Source organism: Typha latifolia, chromosome 8 (genome assembly GCF_019914945.1).
Source record: "Typha latifolia isolate L0001 chromosome 8, TyphaL0001v2, whole genome shotgun sequence".
In the NCBI taxonomy this organism is placed as follows: domain Eukaryota; kingdom Viridiplantae; phylum Streptophyta; class Magnoliopsida; order Poales; family Typhaceae; genus Typha; species Typha latifolia.
Window position 1 is genome coordinate 12408276 of NC_133093.1, and position 17990 is coordinate 12426265.

The 17990-nt window shown below is 39.2% G+C and overlaps 5 protein-coding genes across 6 annotated transcripts; 2 read left to right on the forward strand and 3 right to left on the reverse strand.

The window, feature by feature from the left end:
- Window positions 1-82: 82 nt before the first annotated feature.
- Window positions 83-1521, forward strand: LOC140793417 (uncharacterized). Its single transcript, XM_073144892.1, has 2 exons — window positions 83-603; window positions 705-1521. The coding sequence occupies exons 1-2, from the start codon at window positions 151-153 to the stop codon at window positions 1368-1370; spliced, it is 1119 nt and encodes a 372-aa protein (XP_073000993.1). The 5' UTR covers window positions 83-150; the 3' UTR covers window positions 1371-1521.
- A 269-nt stretch (window positions 1522-1790) lies between these two features.
- Window positions 1791-4884, reverse strand: LOC140793419 (vesicle-associated protein 2-1). Of its 2 annotated transcripts, XM_073144894.1 has the most exons (8): window positions 4574-4843; window positions 4409-4479; window positions 4188-4269; window positions 3955-4070; window positions 3709-3855; window positions 3559-3585; window positions 2524-2598; window positions 1791-2242 (listed from the first exon to the last, which is right to left on the reverse strand). In XM_073144894.1, exons 1-8 carry the CDS (start codon window positions 4626-4628, stop codon window positions 2111-2113), a joined length of 705 nt encoding a protein of 234 aa, XP_073000995.1. In that variant the 5' UTR covers window positions 4629-4843; the 3' UTR covers window positions 1791-2110. The 2 variants fall into 2 exon arrangements, with proteins under 2 accessions (XP_073000995.1, XP_073000997.1); XM_073144896.1 differs by lacking the exon at window positions 3559-3585 and having other exon boundaries at window positions 4574-4884.
- Window positions 4885-5708: 824 nt separating this feature from the next.
- Window positions 5709-6821, reverse strand: LOC140793421 (blue copper protein-like). The gene is made up of 2 exons (XM_073144898.1): window positions 6364-6821; window positions 5709-6283 (listed from the first exon to the last, which is right to left on the reverse strand). Exons 1-2 carry the CDS (start codon window positions 6548-6550, stop codon window positions 5838-5840), a joined length of 633 nt encoding a protein of 210 aa, XP_073000999.1. The 5' UTR covers window positions 6551-6821; the 3' UTR covers window positions 5709-5837.
- Window positions 6822-7141: 320 nt separating this feature from the next.
- LOC140793418 (uncharacterized) lies at window positions 7142-10199 on the reverse strand. The gene is made up of 7 exons (XM_073144893.1): window positions 9902-10199; window positions 9538-9626; window positions 9371-9446; window positions 9155-9204; window positions 8733-9071; window positions 8359-8397; window positions 7142-7832 (listed from the first exon to the last, which is right to left on the reverse strand). Exons 1-7 carry the CDS (start codon window positions 10038-10040, stop codon window positions 7644-7646), a joined length of 921 nt encoding a protein of 306 aa, XP_073000994.1. The 5' UTR covers window positions 10041-10199; the 3' UTR covers window positions 7142-7643.
- A 2115-nt stretch (window positions 10200-12314) lies between these two features.
- Window positions 12315-17866, forward strand: LOC140793771 (uncharacterized). The gene is made up of 15 exons (XM_073145458.1): window positions 12315-12899; window positions 12982-13061; window positions 13798-14733; window positions 14867-14933; window positions 15037-15099; window positions 15226-15289; window positions 15388-15481; window positions 15551-15634; window positions 15711-15800; window positions 15922-15949; window positions 16357-16875; window positions 16961-17022; window positions 17103-17212; window positions 17298-17385; window positions 17474-17866. The coding sequence occupies exons 1-15, from the start codon at window positions 12455-12457 to the stop codon at window positions 17738-17740; spliced, it is 2997 nt and encodes a 998-aa protein (XP_073001559.1). The 5' UTR covers window positions 12315-12454; the 3' UTR covers window positions 17741-17866.
- The last annotated feature ends 124 nt before the right edge of the window (window positions 17867-17990 follow it).

Sequence of the window (17990 nt, forward strand, 5' to 3'; positions counted from 1 at the left end):
TAACTAATTTCCATATCTACTGTAATAGAAAAGTCTATATATATAATAGCATACATGCTTCTAAGCTGATCTATATATATATATATGTGTGTGTGTGTGTGTGTCTATTTATATAGATATAGTTTTGTTCACTTGAGCTTATAAGTTACTATGGCTGGCAAACAATTACACATTGAGTCGTTCCAAAGCGTAAGTCCGGTGAGGATGTCGGATCCCGGGCGGTCACGTCCGATCACCGCCGCCGCTCCGTTGAGCGCCGAAGCGTTACAAAGCCGATTTGTAGTTATCTTTTACTACAACAAGGCCTTCGAGCATGAGTCGGCGTTGTTGCTGGCCGCGTGGATGAGGGAGTCGCTCGGGGTCGCCTTAGTCGAAGAGCCGGCGCTAGCCGGCCGGCTTCGGCGCCCCGCTAACGGCGGCGACGACGGCCTGTGGGAGATCAAGGCCAACGACGCCGGAGTTCGGCTAGTGCAAGCATCACTCGATATGACCATCTCAGACTTCTTGGATTTGAAGGATAGAAAGCAAAAGGAGTCGCTTTTGGCCTACTGGGCTGACGTGGATAAAGAGAATCCAGACTACTCGGCTTTGTTTTATGTTCAGGTATATATATATATATATATAGCAAGCTTTCTTGCTTACTAATTATATGTACTTAATTTGAATTAAATTTGTTTAAAGGAATTATATGTATGTGGGTGTAGGTGACGCGATTCCAGGAGGAAGGATACTCCATTGGGATCAGCTGTAGTCTTCTGTTAGCGGATCCTTGGCAACTAACAAAATTCCTCAAATCGTGGGCTCTAACGCACGCCCAAATGCTATCCCAAGGTCATCTCCTCAAAGATCCAATCTTCCACTTGAGCTACTTCCAAAGGCGTGCCAATCCAAATTACATCAAGTCTATGCCTCTCGATTATTCCTCCAAACCCACCATTACCACCGCCACCACCACTATGCTCTTCAAATCCTCTCAGAAGCAGAAGCCAAGCAAGCTCATGCCATCGTTGAACAAACTTGTTGCCTCGGAAGCTGTGTCTAAGCTTGGAGATCATGGAGCAGCAGGAGGAGTGTCTAATTTTTATCTATTCCTTAGCGAGGAAAAGAGTTTGAAGGTGGAGAGATGGAGTGAAGATGTGAGGACAAATGGCCCGTTTATTAATGTTGAAGTGGTACACTGGGAGGAGTTTGGTCGTGTTGAAGAGCTTAGTCTAATGGAAGGGAATAAGGCTGTTCATGTCTCCTATGATATTATATCTTGTGGTAATGGCGAAGGGATTGTGGTGGTGATGTCACCGGAACCGCACGACGAGGAAGGTGATTCGAACTTGGTGATTAGTGCCACTATTCCTACTGGGGTTGAGAATTAATATGCTTAATCTTGTGACGTTCTACGTTATTAGAGTTTATTTTGGTTTCATTGTAATATGAAGTCTGTTGTAATATTAAAGCATACCTTTTGTATTTCCCAAAAATTATTGTATTATTTTCTCTAGTTATATCATACTCCTTTTTGAAATATATGATTCATTTAAAATTAATTTCTGAGCCTAAGTCAAACCCGAGCCAAAAATCAGAGTATATTTTAAAAATTTTAGAGTCAAACTCAAGCTTAAAACTAAGCTATTTTCAAGTAGATAATTATGAATATATAATTTGAGTTGAGTTTATCGAGTTAAAGCCGAGCTTCAAGCGGATCATTTATTTTGACACCCCTAATCTAACCAATTAAATAATAATTGTAAAGCATATAAAGAGAGATACAGTAATAATCTTATTAAGAAAGAAGATAAAGAGGAACAAACAACATATTTAATATTTTTTCTTTGTATTTGGACATTAAGTTACAAGTAGTTCAAAACATATCAAGCTATTTATACAAACTCGTGGAAAGGAAAAGGAAGAGAGAAAGAACGAGACAACCCTTGGTCACCATCTTCTGGAACACAAAATAACAAGCTAAACAACAAAAGAATATATCTAACAGGCTATGACAGACAAAACAAGCTTCCTTCTGCTGTTTTGCATTAAACTTAAACAAACCAATTTCAAGCAGTTGAGATGATTGGGGTGGATATGGATTTTTTTTTTCATGGATGCAGATCATAATCTACGCAGTAGGTGGTGCAGATAATGTAAGGTTCAGTATGAAGCCAACCACTAAACCTATTAGTCCTGCAGATGCAGCAAACGTGAATGAAAACCTTGCATCTTTACGGTTTTTATGCCTCTTCAGCAATTCCTGAAAAAGATTTCCAGTAAAGTATTAGCAGGAAAGTGCATGCAAAACAGAAGAGAATTTGAAGAAGGACGAGACATGTTGGCTTCTCTTAGCAACATGCCGATGAGGAAACTAGAGCAATATGATTATACTTGAACATCATTGATAGTCAACATGTTTCCCTGTTCATTTTATGCGACTCGACTATAGGATACCACTTGTTGATGAATTTAATAAATGAGGCACAGTATAAATAAGAAAAGACATCTGAGATATTGTAAAAGAAATGAATTGTCACAAACCAGTTCGCGCTGCAACTGATGATTTTGTTGAAGAGTGGAATCCCTTTCCTCCTTCAAGCGATGTACTGTTTGGATCTGCACAATTTGAGAAACGAAGTTAAAGGTCGCTCTGAAGGAAAGTTCTGTAACAAGAAGTTGACAATTCTGATGCCAAGCCTATCCATTTGTATATATTTTTCCTTTACGTCAAGGCTCTTCAAAATCTCCAATCTCCTCAAAGCTCTATTACTTGATCATTTATTCTGTTTGCTTCAGCCATTAAATCCCATTTCATTTCGTCAGTTACTAATTCACAGAAAGTTGTTAAAATTTCCTCCTTGAAATCTAAACAGCTCATCATTGAGCATTTAGCAAGTTCCATTTCTTCTCCTCTTCCATCTAATATATACTTCTAAAGCCTAAACTAGTCAATGTTCATTGCCACATAGTATCACTTAATAATTCTTTGCCAATATCTCTACTCTCATAAGAAGACAAACTTTTTAAGAAAGTAATTTCCCCAGGGCTTTCACTTCCCAGGATCACTAAGTCAACAAATTCATGACCTATGAACATTTCCAAATACAAGAAATTTGGACTCTCACAAAGTTTGACAAACTTCTAACAATTAAGCTTGGCAGTAAATCTAATGCCAACCCTCCTGGCATCTATATTCTTCATCAGTTTTCAGACTAAAATGCCCTGTTAAGGCATGACAGCATGTCTATTTGTTCAAATGCAGCATAGAGATATGCCAGATTGCTGAATTTAAATTTACACTTGATAGCAATTTATTTTGGGAGCCTGAATAGGGATATAGAGGATTACTGTACATTGAAGAAGGATAAAATATATTAGGCTGTTATATTTGAGACTAGATTTAGAGGTGAACTTTCAACAAAGAGCAGATGATAGATCATCACCAAGATGGATTACTTAAGAGAAAGAGTACAGTTGCTACTGAATTTATTCTCAGTAGAAGTTACCTCTACATATCCTCAAAGAAGATAAAGGAGAATAAGAATTAGTGGAGAGGTTGCTGATATACGCTCTTACCTCTTCAATACTTAAATTCTTGGGCATCTACAAATTAGAAGAAAAGATATTTTAGATGCCACTTGCAAGCAAACTTATAAATAAAAACTAAAAGAACAAAGAAGCTGAATGATGTTTAATTATGGTGCGCCAGAAGGTCACACATCTCACCGCAAGGTTATCAGAACCTTCTCTCGAGCTCCCAGTTGCTGATAAAGTAAGACCAGACTGCTCCTCCAAATTTGCATGCCTTCCCGCAGTTGTGTAAACAACCCTGAGCTTCAATTCCTCTATTATCTTATCACCGTCTTTATTAAACTTCACAGGAAATAAGAAAACGACTTTAACTGAGAGCAAACCAAGGAAACTCTCAATCCTCTATCATAAGGTGCAAGACACCGATAGGCAATAGCTCACCGCATCTGAAGGCACTTCATCGATGTCTACGCTCGGGGGCACCTTTGTACTCTGGAGGAGGAACTTATCCTTGCATTGCATGCCAGGTGGGTACTCCTTCTGCGCTTGAAGAGTGACTACAAATTCAAACAACAGAGTTGGCAAAAAAAGAAAAGAAAAAAGGATCAGCTACATCGACATAAAATTAACCAAAACAAAGAGACCAAATGCAGCCAAATATCCCAAACAGCAACCTATTACGGTAGATGAATCCCAAGGTTGCACCACGCTGGTGTTGGGCCTAACAAAATATTTCCTTGGCGATGTAGTTTTGACCTACCCATATGAGAAAAAGAAGAAAAAAAAACCAAAATTTTAGCATGACCCACTTCAAATAATCACAAAACGAGCACAGTCGTGTTAAAATCACAGCATAATTATTATAAAAAAAAACATAGATAAATCTGAGAAATACCTTAAAAGCGACATGGTGTTCTGTGTTGTTGACGACCTTGAGATTGCAATAAGACGCCTTCTCCAGCTCAACTAATCAGCAAGGAACGCATTGTTGATTGTAATAAAAGTTAAAAGGAACCGAAAAAAATAGGGCGAAATTTATCAAGAAATTGATTCAACTTACTTTCGAAGGTGAGTTCTTCGGGATAAACCGAGATCAACTGACCACCACCACCCATCTTATTATTTGCGGGTTTTCCAAGCCTTCATCAAAAATGGCAGATCGCCAAGAGAAAACGTAATCCAATCGATAAATTTAATCGTCAGGAAGGAAGACGTGCAAATGGAAAGGAGAAGAAAGCGAAGAATTGGGGGAGAGAGAGAGAGAGAGAGAGAGAGAGGCTTAAAAGCGAAAAAGACGGGGTCGCACGGAGTGATACCACCGAGCCCAATCATTCATTACGAACTCTATTATTTCTTTTAAAAGAAATGATCAATAATTATTTAGTATTGAGGTCGATTATATAACATCTTTGGTCACTTGTAAGAAAAAAAAAACTCTTATCAACTCGATTAATTTTAATGCATAACTAGAAAAATAATATTTCTAACTATCATTAAACTCCTATTTGATTCACACATATTTATAAATTATGACTCTTTTAAATATATTTAATAATTAAATATCTACTTATATATATTTTAGTTAAAATCTTATCACACCAGGAAAGGGGCAATAAAGTTACACATATTTAAAAAAAAAAGATTTATATTATAATTAATATATTTATTAACAGTTAGTAATTAAATATGAATTTATTCAAAATAATTATTAAGTTTTATTTTTAAATAATAAACAATATAAGTAAAGTTATAAATGTAACTAATTTAAATTTAAGAGTGTTAACGTTTCTAATTCTAAAGCATCAAAATAATATAATTGTCACTAAGAACTTATTCAAAATTATCATTATAATTAGGTTTTAATAAAATATTCTTAAAAAAATATAGGGTTAAAATTAAAAAAACATATATAGATGACTAAATTACCCCTTTTTTATTTTAAAGTATAAAATATTATTAATGTTTTTTTATTGTTCCGTACACTACAATATTAGGTAAAGTATTAGAATTTAAATTATTTTAAATAATTTATACAAGGGTAAAATGCTAATTTTTGAAATTAAATTTAATTTTAATTGCAGTCTGTTCGATTTAACTCACTGAATGATCTTTTTAAAATAATATAATAATTGTAATTATACTATTTCGAAGGATGAAGCGTTAATTATTATATTTTGAAAGTTTTGACGTGGTAATTATATAAAAATCTCTCAATGAAATAACTGGAATAAATTATTACAAGAGGTACTAGAATAAGAGACACTCAAATAGTCCACAGAGAAGCGTAGAAAGAAGCCAACAAAGACAAAAGCACTGCCTCTCGCCTAGCCCAACAGAGCAAGGCCCACCACGAGAGAGAGACCAACCAAGAGACCCTTCCCGGAATCCAAACCACCACCTATAGCTCTACTCCCACTGCCATTGGTGGATGACTTGGTAGTCGGTGGAGCTTGAGAAGACGTCTGAGTCGGTGTATCCGACGGCGTCGATCCCTCCGCCGGTGATCCCTCCACCGGCGTAGATGGCGTCGATGACGGCGTCGTCGGTGCCGCCGGTGGAGAGCTAGTGGTGGCGGAGACAGTGACGGCCAGCTGCATCCCGCCGGAGCAGTGGCCCGGCGTTCCGCAGATGAAGTAACGGGTTCCGGGTTTGGTCAGGGTGATCTTGGTGCTCTGGTCGCTGAAAGACTGGATGGAGTTGCTAGACGAGCAGGCATTGTAGTCCGATTGGCTCACCTCGTCCACCGTGTGCATCAAACTGTACTTGAACACTGTCATATATCATAAAGTATCAGTCTTGAAATGATTTAGATGCGCAAAAAAGAAAAAGAAAAAGAAAAAGAAAATTTACTAAGAGTGTCGCCGACGGCGAAGGTCTTGCCGGAAGCCCAAGTTTGGTAATCCCCGCCGCTGGTCCAGCCTGTGGAATCCCCCACAGTGTAGTCCGTGGCATAGGCCGGAGCAGAGGCTGCGAGGAGGATCAAGAGAACGATTACACTCGCCATGAGATTTGTGGTTGCTAAATGATGTGATGACATAGAATGTTATATATAGGCAACTCTAATCGCTCGTTTGGTTGGGTTAGTTATTGCTTTCCTTAAATTATGTGGGTCGTTCTCTTTTCTCCACCTGCTTCAAAGCTTTGGTGCACCTAATGCTTTGCAAGGTGCGAGGACATTTTCCAGCTCCTTATCGATAAACATTTACCTAACTCTTCCAAAGATTCGAAGAACTTAATTGTCGTTAATGGAGAAGAGTCGGATTTGTGGATATTGCTATAGACCATTAGAGTTAAGAGATGAAGAAAGCAACGGTTTAGATTGAAAATAGATAAATTATTGGGTGGTAGGTGCTGTGTTAGGTGATCGAACCAAGTCAACATCAAAGAGGTAATAAACAGAAGTAGAGATGGTTATATCTTTGGTTGTGATAAGAGGGCCCTTAGGTTGTGGAGTTACTGGCAAAATACTTTGGATTTGGTTGGTATGTAGTTGGTGAGTGAGAGAATATGTAACTTATAAAGAGGAGATCATAATGCGATATGATAAAATCTTGTCGTCCAAGTTCATTTTCAGTTAGATATGAAGTGGAAACACCTTGTAAAATAAGTTATACACCAAAGTATACAATTTGACAACCATAATTTAGCGATGATTGGATATCACTTCTGAGACATTTCTGAATTAAGTTCTTACAGAGTGATCATACATACCAGAGGAACATAAAAAGAGCAGCTCTCAATCGAATACAAATGCATTCATTTGTATTCCAGATGATAGAAATCTTGCACATAACAGAGTTTTGGAAGATCATATCATGCCATTTCTTTTGGAGATAACCTATCCAAGTACACGATTTGATTGACCTTGCCCTTTGAAGCGAAGATGCCTGGGATATTATAGTAAGTGAAAGGCAGTACAACTCAGTTAGGTTAGTCTGTGAGTTTGTAGTCTGACATTGTTGAGGAAGTCCCAAGTCCCCAATACTATGGGTGAACTTCTGTACATAGAAACTCATTGAATGTTTAGGTTGTCTTCTGGAATTGTGATCCTGTTCTATCCTTTCACAAAATTTAACATAGCTATCAAAACTGAGATGTGAGAACAGAGGTGGAATAAAGTGAGGTTGCTGTCATCTTGCTGCTTTTCTAGTCCTTCGACGACACTCAAAACAGTCAGAACATGGGTAGTAAGCCTTGATTCTGCCCGCTCGGTTTGGCTGGAGTTTGATGGGTGGAATGTTAAGGTCTTCCACCAGTATATGGCGCAGCTGCTGATTCTCCTCCATCAGTTCTTCAATAACTTGTTGGTGCTTCAGTAACTGGACACAAATTTCAACATTTTGAGCTTGTACAAATATGGAGTAAGGGGAGCTAAAACTTCAACAAATTAAGCTTGTTATAACTTATGAAGACAATTCCATCAGTTTTCTCCAATGCTCAACATTTCATAAACAACAAATTTAAAAATCTTAATCTAACAGGGAAGGTACTAGCAGAAGTAGAACCTTTTTATATACAAACTTTTAGAACTAGCTACCAAGTATTCTTACTTTTTGCCCTATCTTATAAGAGAAAAAAAAATTGAGATATATCAACCCAAACATGATGAGCTATCCTATATAACATTCAAATTGTTCACTTCATGTGTCCAAAAGCCTGGTCAGACATCCGGAGAACACTAATGAAGTGAATCAAAACCAAACTAAATGCAAAACAACATGAAAAACTCTGAGACAACCCTCATTTACATAGCTAAACAACGTGCATTGCACTTATATTAATAAGTATCTAATCAACCACTACTATGTAACATATTAATAAGAACAGTAACTATGAAGAACTCACCATTTGAAGCACATTATTTAAGTCTCCTAATTTTCCAGTCTGCACAGGAATAACATCAAGATATACTTCAGCTCTCAAAAAGGTACATAAATTTCATCTACACTATCTCTACATATAAATCAAACATAAATTTGATGAAAGGACCTAAGCTTAGCTAACATTTTCTATATGGAGTAGGAGCATAAATATACAATGGACCTCATTATTACTCACCCCATTTATGTAACCCCCTAAGTCTTACCAGAAAACTATGTAACCCCATTTATGTAAATCTTACCAGAAAAGCTAATAAAAAAGGAAGACATGTTGAACTTACAATTATAATAATAATAATATTGTGAAAAGTTGGCTGCATTACTGGTTCCAATACGTACCATTTCACTGAGATTTGTCCCCGTGTCATTTTGGAGAATTGGATTCTGCAAAACATTAGTAAGGACCTTTTCCCTATGACTTTCTATGGACTTCCTTGATGTGAGCCCATTTTTCTTAATTTCTGGGATGGAATTTTCACCACCTGTTGTTTGTTGCAATGAGATTCTAGCCGCTTCAGACTCCAATTCCACAGAAGAATGACTGGAAGTTTGCATGTTTTCCGTGGCAGATCCACCGTGTGTAGTAATACTGCCCGGTAAAGACCCTGAAATGAGATTCGATGCAGAAGACAAGCCAGGTACATTTTCTAGGTTCCTCATGATTTTATTCATCACTTCCTAAAAGAAAGTCACATTTGAAGGATATATATCAGAAGAAACCAACAGAAGAGCATGCAAACAAGTGAAACAGATTTCAGTACCCCAACAGAAGATTGGATCCCATGAACCACTCCAGGCTTCAACGCGATCCCTACAAAGAGAGAACAAATAATTACTATCTCATTATACAAGCCACAAACTCCGTCAATGACTACAGTTGAACCATGTATAGAAAAACAATATATATATATATATATATATATATATAAACCAAAGCAAAAAAGTTATACAACAACCAAAATCACAGCGTATCATACCGACACCAAAGCCATGGCCTAATCCAATCCCACATCCAACACCTGCTTCAATGTTCTTCAATCCCAACTTCTTTAGCTGAGATATTAAGTAGATAACAATAAAAGACATGAGAACACCACTTACTTATCAACTCTTACAAAGTATAAAACCACCGAATTGCCCTTACAGAGCCATTAACATGTCTTCCAATCCCAGAAAAAGCATCTGTTGCTCCTCTTGTGGCGGTCATAACTTGCTGTAACGCAGGTATTGCACCTAATTAACATGAGTTAACAATTTAATAGCAGCGGAAAAATAATCCATAATGGAAGCATAAAGCATTAAATCCCTAAACCCATAAAAAACTTTAATTAGAAGAAATATAGCTAATTTTCACACATTCCGAATTCGGCTTCTTAACATAGTAAAAGACAATAATTTTCCGACATCAAGCGATATAGCACATAAACTGTTTGGGTAATTTCCCCAAAGAACAAAGATGAACCAAAGAAAGTTGTTACTGGAACAGGGATACATGGTGATCTAAATACCAAGATAAATCGGACGACCGACGCCAATTCCAACTCCGCAGCCGACGCCGAAGCCAGTGAAGACCTGAGCGACCTTGAAGCTGAAGGGATTCTCCACACGAGACACCCATCTCCCTCTCGGACTCGTCGTGCTCGCCATTAATTAGAGATTCGAGTGTTCAAGCGCATCGGATTCGCGATGGAAGCTTTTCTTGCTTGGAAATCGAGGACGAAAAGCTATAAAAAATCGATCTTTTGGGTCTACCTGTAAATGAGCTTGTGCCTTGTGACAGGGTTGGAGTCCCAGACAATCAGGAACAGTTAAATTGATCAGAGCCATTGGATTAAAAGCTGACGTAAAATATCCATGCCCGTTAACAAGGACATCCAAATATTGTTAACAGACATAACAACCGGAGACTTAAATAATAATCCGGCTCTCTTATCTTACTTTCTTCAAAGAAGATTATTAATTTAAATTTTTATCCGGAGTTGGTAATTGCACTATGAGTTCTTTGGAATAGCCCGTTAGAGATAAAATTTTTAAACTTTCATCTATATCTTAGTAGAGAAATTATATATCTTGTTGGCCCACCTCTATAAGGGGCCTTTGAAGTGAGCCAACCTTCTCTAATCAACAAGGCTCTAATGTAGAAGCTTTGCGTGGTGCCTTCCCAATAACCCTAAATCCAACTGGGCAATCTTGTTAAAATCTAAATACTTCCCCTCAAGTTCCTTTTGGCAAACCAATATAAAGCATGCATGCTCAGCCCCGTGGTCCTCAATCATCGAAGTGAAGGATACCCTCCTCAAGCAAGCTCGGTGGGTAGTAGAGAATGGTGAATCCATTTCTATACTAACCGATCCTTGACCCTCAGCTACAACTGAGTATCTTCACATGCCAAACTCTGTCACCAAAGTTAGCGATCTCATCAGTGACGGTTCTTGAAGCATTCTCTCATCTGCACCATCTTTCTCCCATTAGTAGCTCCTCATATTCTGAACACCTATATTACTCATTATTCGACTAATTGTTTCGATAAGCTCATTTGGTCTTCTGCGAAAGATGGTGTTCTCTCAGCAAAAACAGCTTATGACTCTCTCTAATGGCAACTAGCTCAGCTCTACCTCATACGATAACCCTAGAAAGCTCTCGTCATTCATTTGGCACTCAAAATTACTGCTTCCAAGGGTCAAGATATTCCTTTGGAGGTGCTTAGTCCGAGCTATTCCAACAAAAGCTATTCTTTCATAGTCGTATCCAAGCCATTGATGAAGCTTATCCTATGTCCTCCTCTTCTAGAGAGACCATTGATCACATTCTTCTCAGCTGCCTTTTCATGCGTGATGTTTGACCCTCTTGCCATCTCGGGGTAACCCCTCTTTGGAAGCTTAGTTAGTCGATCTCTGACAGAACTTACCTGTTGAGGACATCTGCTTCTACTTTCAATATGCTCCGATGCATCTGGAAAGCTAGATACGATGAGGTCTTTAAAAATCTAGATATCTCCCCAAGGGATGTCATCTTTAGACCAAATGAGCTTCAATCAAGCTGCATTGGACACCATTACCACACCCTTAAGCAGCCTGAGATGGGGGCTTGGTCAACTATTCCGAATGTTCCGGATATCCTCCCCTCCACCTGCGTGGGCTGGGTCGACGCTGCGTGGTGCAGCTCTCACCTCGGAGGAATCGACATTTTTCTCAAACCTAGTCAATACTCTCATCCGCCGCCCTCTCTATTTTCCTAAATCACTGTATAAGTTTTTTATTAGGCGAAGCTTGCGCCATCCTAGCTGCACGTCAGCGACTGTCAAAATGTTGTGAACCAGATCAATTCTTCTCCGGCTAGCTCAGATTAGGATACACATTATGTAGTCCTGGATTACCAGCTCCTCCTCTCCAAACATTTGTTGATCAAACTAGGTTTTACTTAGTAGGTGCAACAATGTATTTACTCACAGGATGGCTCAGCACACTCTGCGCAATAGGTCGTCTGGGCTTTGGTCAGGAGAGCAGCTGAGTTCTATATGTAACTCTTCCTAATCTAAATGATATCGATCTAGAGACCTATGATATCGATGTATGGACCTTCTTTCGAAAAAAAAAAACTCTCCCTCCTCACCTTACTTCCATCTTTGTTTTTTTGAATATTATAAATTAAATTTAAGAAAAAAAAATACTTTATCTTATAAAATTAGGCTTAAATTTATTTTATTATTATATAATTTTACTCTTTTATCTTTTGTAGTTATATTTAAATTGAGAACGTATAAGGGTAAAAGTGTAAAGACCACCTCCAACCTTTGGGAAAAAAAGAGCGGGAAATCGGCACGTGCGAGATCGCTCAATCTCAGACGAGCCAGTTTCCCGCCTTTCCACACCATTTTGAGGAGAGGAATGGAGGGGAAAAGAACAGAAAAAAAAACTCATCTCCGTTGTCTGAAACCCAAATCGATCCCTCATCTCTCTCCTTCACCATCACCACACCCAGAACCCTAGCTTAATCTCCTTCAGATCCTAGCCCAACCCTGGATCTCGATGCTTGGAGACGGAAGTCATATCTAGATCGCTATGGAAGCTCTCTGTCGGCCGTCGGATCTCCTCCTCCTCCCTCCGATCTCGTCCCAGATCGAGCGGGCGTGGCACCTCTTCACCGTCCTCCTCCGCGTCGGGCGGCCGTCTCACCCCGCCGAGTTCGCCGAAAGATGCGCCATCTTCCCTTCTCCGTCGCCGGATTTCGTCGAATTCCTTTGCCGGATCCCTGGATCCCCGCTGTGCCTAACCGACGACCACTTCGTTACGGTTTCTGAGACGGCGATTGCTGTCTTCGGGCGGTTCTTGTCGAGTGCTCTCGCTCCGTTTGTGCCGAGGGTTGCGGTTAGGGTTTCGGAGCAGAGGAGAAGGTGCGGTGATGTTTCCTTGATGTATGTGAGGAAGAGGAAGTTGCGGGATGTAGAGGGTCAAGTGATGCATGTGCCGAGAGCTAAGAGGAGGCTTTCGATGACCTCTGATAGAGGTATTTCTTTCACTCAAGTGTACATTTTCTTTTTGGTGAGGATATGGTCGTTTTTTTTAAGTGGACTGGGTATTTGTTCCAGATGTGAATGAATTTAAGGAGGATGTGGAAATCTACTATCAGTTATATTCTGTAAATGGGACTGGGATCACAACTGATGAGGTAATATGCACATTCTGGCTCATTATGTTAAAACTTTTAGTAATATTTGTTGCAGAAGCACTGAATTATGTGATAGGAAGCCACATGAACTAGAACTTTGATTGCATGATGCTCCAAAATGATGATATATAATTGTTATAATTTTCTCTTTTTTTTCTTTCTTTCTTTTTGTCTCACCAAACTGTATAATAGTTGGAGTGTTTTAGGAAGCAATTTTCAGTGTCACCGCAGATATTTTTTTTTTCTGATCTGTTTGCATTCCTAATGATTATTTCACCGTCTAAATCTTCTATAATTCTATATGCAATTACACGTTTAATATAAGTAGTGTAGTTAACAGAGAGTGCTTTTCCTTTAAATCCAGAACAATTAGCATAAACTTCGGGAACCTGTCATGTTACATAATGGCGAGGTTTTAAAAGACGGTAAGCAATAGATGGGCAAAGAAGTGATCATGTAGCACTTAGGTGCTAGGCAGGTGCCACTTACTTACCATCTTTTTAGATGGCTAATATCGATTCCGATCTCGATATTGTGAACCTTGATTAAAACAACTAGTGAGACACCAAAATTCTTGTTATTTTTATTTGATATCTATATATATTAATTGATTAGAACTAGCTTTCTTTCCTTACCAAATGTTACATTCCCAAGTTTGACATAACTGGGTCGTGTCTTTCAGTGACATTGGTTGATCATGTGTTGCTTTATCAAACTTCTGAAATGATGTATGCAGGTACACAGTGGTGTTATAGAATGTTTACAAAGCAATGTTATGTCATTTGGCACATCAAGCATAGGGCATCCCTCCTGTTCTTCAAGCAGACAGAATTTATTGCCTTCAACCTCCTGCCTATCTACTGTTTCTTTTTCAAGTACTCTACACGCAAAACCCAGCTGTTTAGGAGATGATGAGTCTGGCAAACCACATAAGAATACGAGTACCATACTGGTGCAAAATAACTTGCTCGATGCACGTCATCATAACGATGTTTCTCATGATGTTGAAATCATGGCCAACGTCCATGAGTCCACTGTCCTTGAAACTACGAAGACAATTGAATTGGAAGAAGGGTCACCTTTTCAGGGTTGCAAAGCAAAAGGTTTCACTTCATGTGTGGAGGATTTGACAAAAGATTGTGAGCATGTGCATGTCAGGAATGCACTAGCATCTTTGCAGACCAGCATATCTGGAATTAGAGAAGAGCAGAATGTTAATTCCAATGAGGAAGACAATCTCATTGGTTGTACCACAGTTCCGGTGGGGAATGCAGAAAATGCTGATGTTTTTTCTTGTCAAGCAGAGGAAGCTTCATGTGATCCTGTTGCACTTGAAAAAGACGATGATACGAGGCAGTCTTTGTTAACAAATCCAACAGCTTCCAAGTTTGAATGTTCTGCAATACAACAATTAATTCTACCAACCGCTACTTGTAAGGAGAAAGGGAAATCATCTTTGGAACCAAAGATGACAGAAGAACCTGGATTAACTGTTAGGTTGCAAAATCCTGAGGAAGGGCCAACTAATCTGAGGATTGGTGACTCCCTTAAGGATGGACTGGAGAAAAGGGTGAATAAACATCCTATTATGAAGCAAAAGACCAAGAGAAGCAACAATTGTGATATGCTTCCTAAAGAAGTTAAGGGGCACACTGGCGTGAAGGCTCCCAAGGTGAGCTCCTTTCAACTGATACCAGTCGTAGTGCTGACCTTTCCTAAATTTATATAATCTCTGGAAAAACAGATAATAGCCTGTAAAAGATTTTACATTTGGCTTCTTGTTAATTCTTTGGCGTGTTTTTCAGAGCCATGCGGAGCCCAAGTTACTGCCTGATTTTGAATCTTTTACCATAGAAGAAGAGGAAGGTTCAGGTAAAGGATGTATATTTGTTTTCCATCAAATACATCTTATCCGTCCCACCTTTCCTCAAATCCGTCTTCTTTATTCTCATGAATAATTTTATGGCATATTTAGGTGGCTACGGGACTGTTTACAGGGTTCGAAGAAAAACAGATGGAAAAATATTTGCCGTAAAGTGTATGTAAAATGGCAACATATCTCCTCCCTTCATTGTTCAGTTATCTGGCAAGGACATATTATCTAATGGAGTAACAAGTAGAAGGCAACACTGAAATCTGCTAACACTCATCGTTTTTCTACCAGGCCCTCACGCAAATGCTCATTCACATCACGTCAACAATGAAATGAAGATGCTGGAACGTTTTGGGTACTTACTAGTCAATTATGTTTCCCAGAGGCTAATTTTTATCTTTCTAATCATTTCGAATCAAAGAAATTTATACTTGGTTGATTTTTTGTTTACAGGGGAAGAAACTTTGTGATAAAATATGAAGGCTCTTTCAAGACTGTTGACTCTGAGTGCTTTGTTCTAGAACATGTTGAGCATGACAGGCCAGAGGTGATTGAGGTTTCTTTTTATCCGTTGCAACTTTTATTGTATGCACCAGCTCATTTTCTTTTTAAACAGGTCCTTAAAAGGGAAATAAATGTGTTTGAACTACAATGGTATGGTTACTGTATGTTTAGAGCGCTTGCAAGCTTGCATAAGCAGGTGAGATGGATGGCAGATTTGTCTTAGTTAACAGTTGACAATTTATCTCCTCATTCTCATGTCGAGTATTTTGCAGGGAATAGTGCATCGAGACATTAAACCTGGGAACTTCCTTTTTTCTCGTAAACTCAACAAGGGATATCTCATTGACTTCAATTTAGCCAATGTTAGTACCATTATATTTCTCTTTTCTGTGTTTCTTTTCATTCTCATAAGAAATATCTTGATGGTCAGAAATTAACTACATATTTCTTCTTGTTTTTCCTTTCCATTTGGTTCCCATACAGGACCTGCACCAAAAGTTTTTCAGAGAGAGTAAGTTGAACTTCTTTCAGTTCATTCATGATTTTTTTAAGGACCTGAAGTTAGTGATCCAGCTCAAGAACTGCTCAACCTTGACTCAGCTTCAGCTTCCCCAACTTTCAACCTAATGTAGCCCTCTTTCCATCTCTCTCACTTCTCCCTGTCCAAGTAGGCTATCCCAACTTTCAACATCCTTGTTCAGTAGATGTCTCCACTATTGCCCTTCTGTGGCCAAGGTCTCCATTTCAAAGGTTTCAAATTTTTAATTACCTACCCATTCTGAGATGTTGCCGCTAACTCTCCAATCTCTGTCATCTTTCATGTTTCCCTCTTAAGTGCTGATTTAGTTCATCCACATTGGTCGTGTATATTATTCATTCTTTTATTAATGTGAAGCTGTTTTCCTTTGATTTGAATAGATAAATCTGGAACGGCTTCAAATGTAAATGTAGACACAGCTTCCAAGTCCGTTTTGAAGTTTGCTACAGGTAGTCAAGCTAGGAGAATATTGGCTGATTGTATTTTGGATAACACAAATAAGGAAGTGGCTAGTGATCCCAAGAAACGACTCGTATCCAAGAAGAGATCCGACATGAATCCATTGGACGACTTGCCAAAAATTGAACACAAAAACAAATACGGGAGTCAAGCTGCTGATGTTTCTGGCGTAACCTCAGCGAAAGATGCAACTAGCACACGGACTCCTTCAGACAGGTTAAAGCAGCCCATCCCTTGCAAAGGACGAAAGGAGTTAATTAACTTTCTGCATGAGGCAATGCAAAGCCCCAAGCACAGGGCAGCAGCACCTCCAGCTTCTCAGAGAAAGAGGGTAGCTGCTCCTTTGGGAAAGCTAGATAAGAGGCTTCTTATGCTGACACCCATGCCTGTTCATTCTAGTGGCAATGTTGTTGCCGGTGCAGGCATGTTTAAGAGCAGAGGTATTTGACACCACAAAATGCGATCTTAATGTTTAGCTTTTTTTTTTTTCGTAATCAGAAAGAGCTGATCCGATACTGCTATCAGGAAACGGTAAGCAGAGGAGAGAAGGTCCCTGTGTAGGAACCAAAGGATTTCGTGCTCCCGAGGTTTGATCAATTTTGTCAGGAACATTTAGCATCCATTTTAGCCCTTTATGAATCCAGCGAAATAAACTCTCCGCTTGCAGGTCTTATTTAAATCATTTCATCAAGGGTGCAAAGTTGATGTCTGGTCTGCTGGTGTTACGCTTCTCTACTTGATGATAGGCAGAACGCCATTCAGTGGAGACCCTGACCAGTAAGTCTGATGCATTTCACGTAATTTGAGATCCTGTGAATCCAATTGCCAAAATTTAAACTAATGCTGCTGCTGTGGCCAAAAGAAATGTGAAGGAAATCGCAAAGCTGAGGGGAAGCGAGGATCTCTGGGAGGTAGCCAAGCTACACGGCTGCGAGTCGTCGTTCCCTTCGGTACATGAGCAAACCAAGTTTGCTTGCGTAAAATTTCTTTTAAAGAGTAATGGGCCTAAATAATGGGAGGAAGTCTTCTTTGTTGCAGGAGCTGTTCGATGTGAGGTCACTGCAGTCCATGGAGCTGAGAGAGTGGTGCACAGTTAACACTAGGAGGCCCGAGTTCCTCGAGATGGTTCCGGATTCCTTGTTTGATCTCGTGGACAAGTGTTTGACAGTGAACCCGAGGTGTAGGATCACTGCAGAAGAAGCCCTGATGCATGACTTCTTTGCTCCATGCCACGAGAGGTTAAGAAAGCAGAGGATGTTAAGGAGGGCAGCTGGGTCGAAGCCTTCTTGCTATTCCTCACACTAGGGGTGTCCATATCAGCCTTAATCTAGAATTTGCTGCTTAATAGTTAATTTCTATTGTATTATACCATCCATAATGGCTAATCGATGCATCGCCAAATCTTGTACTCATTGGTGCTGTAATTTATTATTCCTTGTGTAACATCATATTTATTAATTTACAACCACCAAAGCGATCTTCTGTGGAGTTGCTTAGAAAAGATCAAGGTGGGCCCCACGTTGGCCTCACGAAACTTCTCTCCCCCGTTACATCT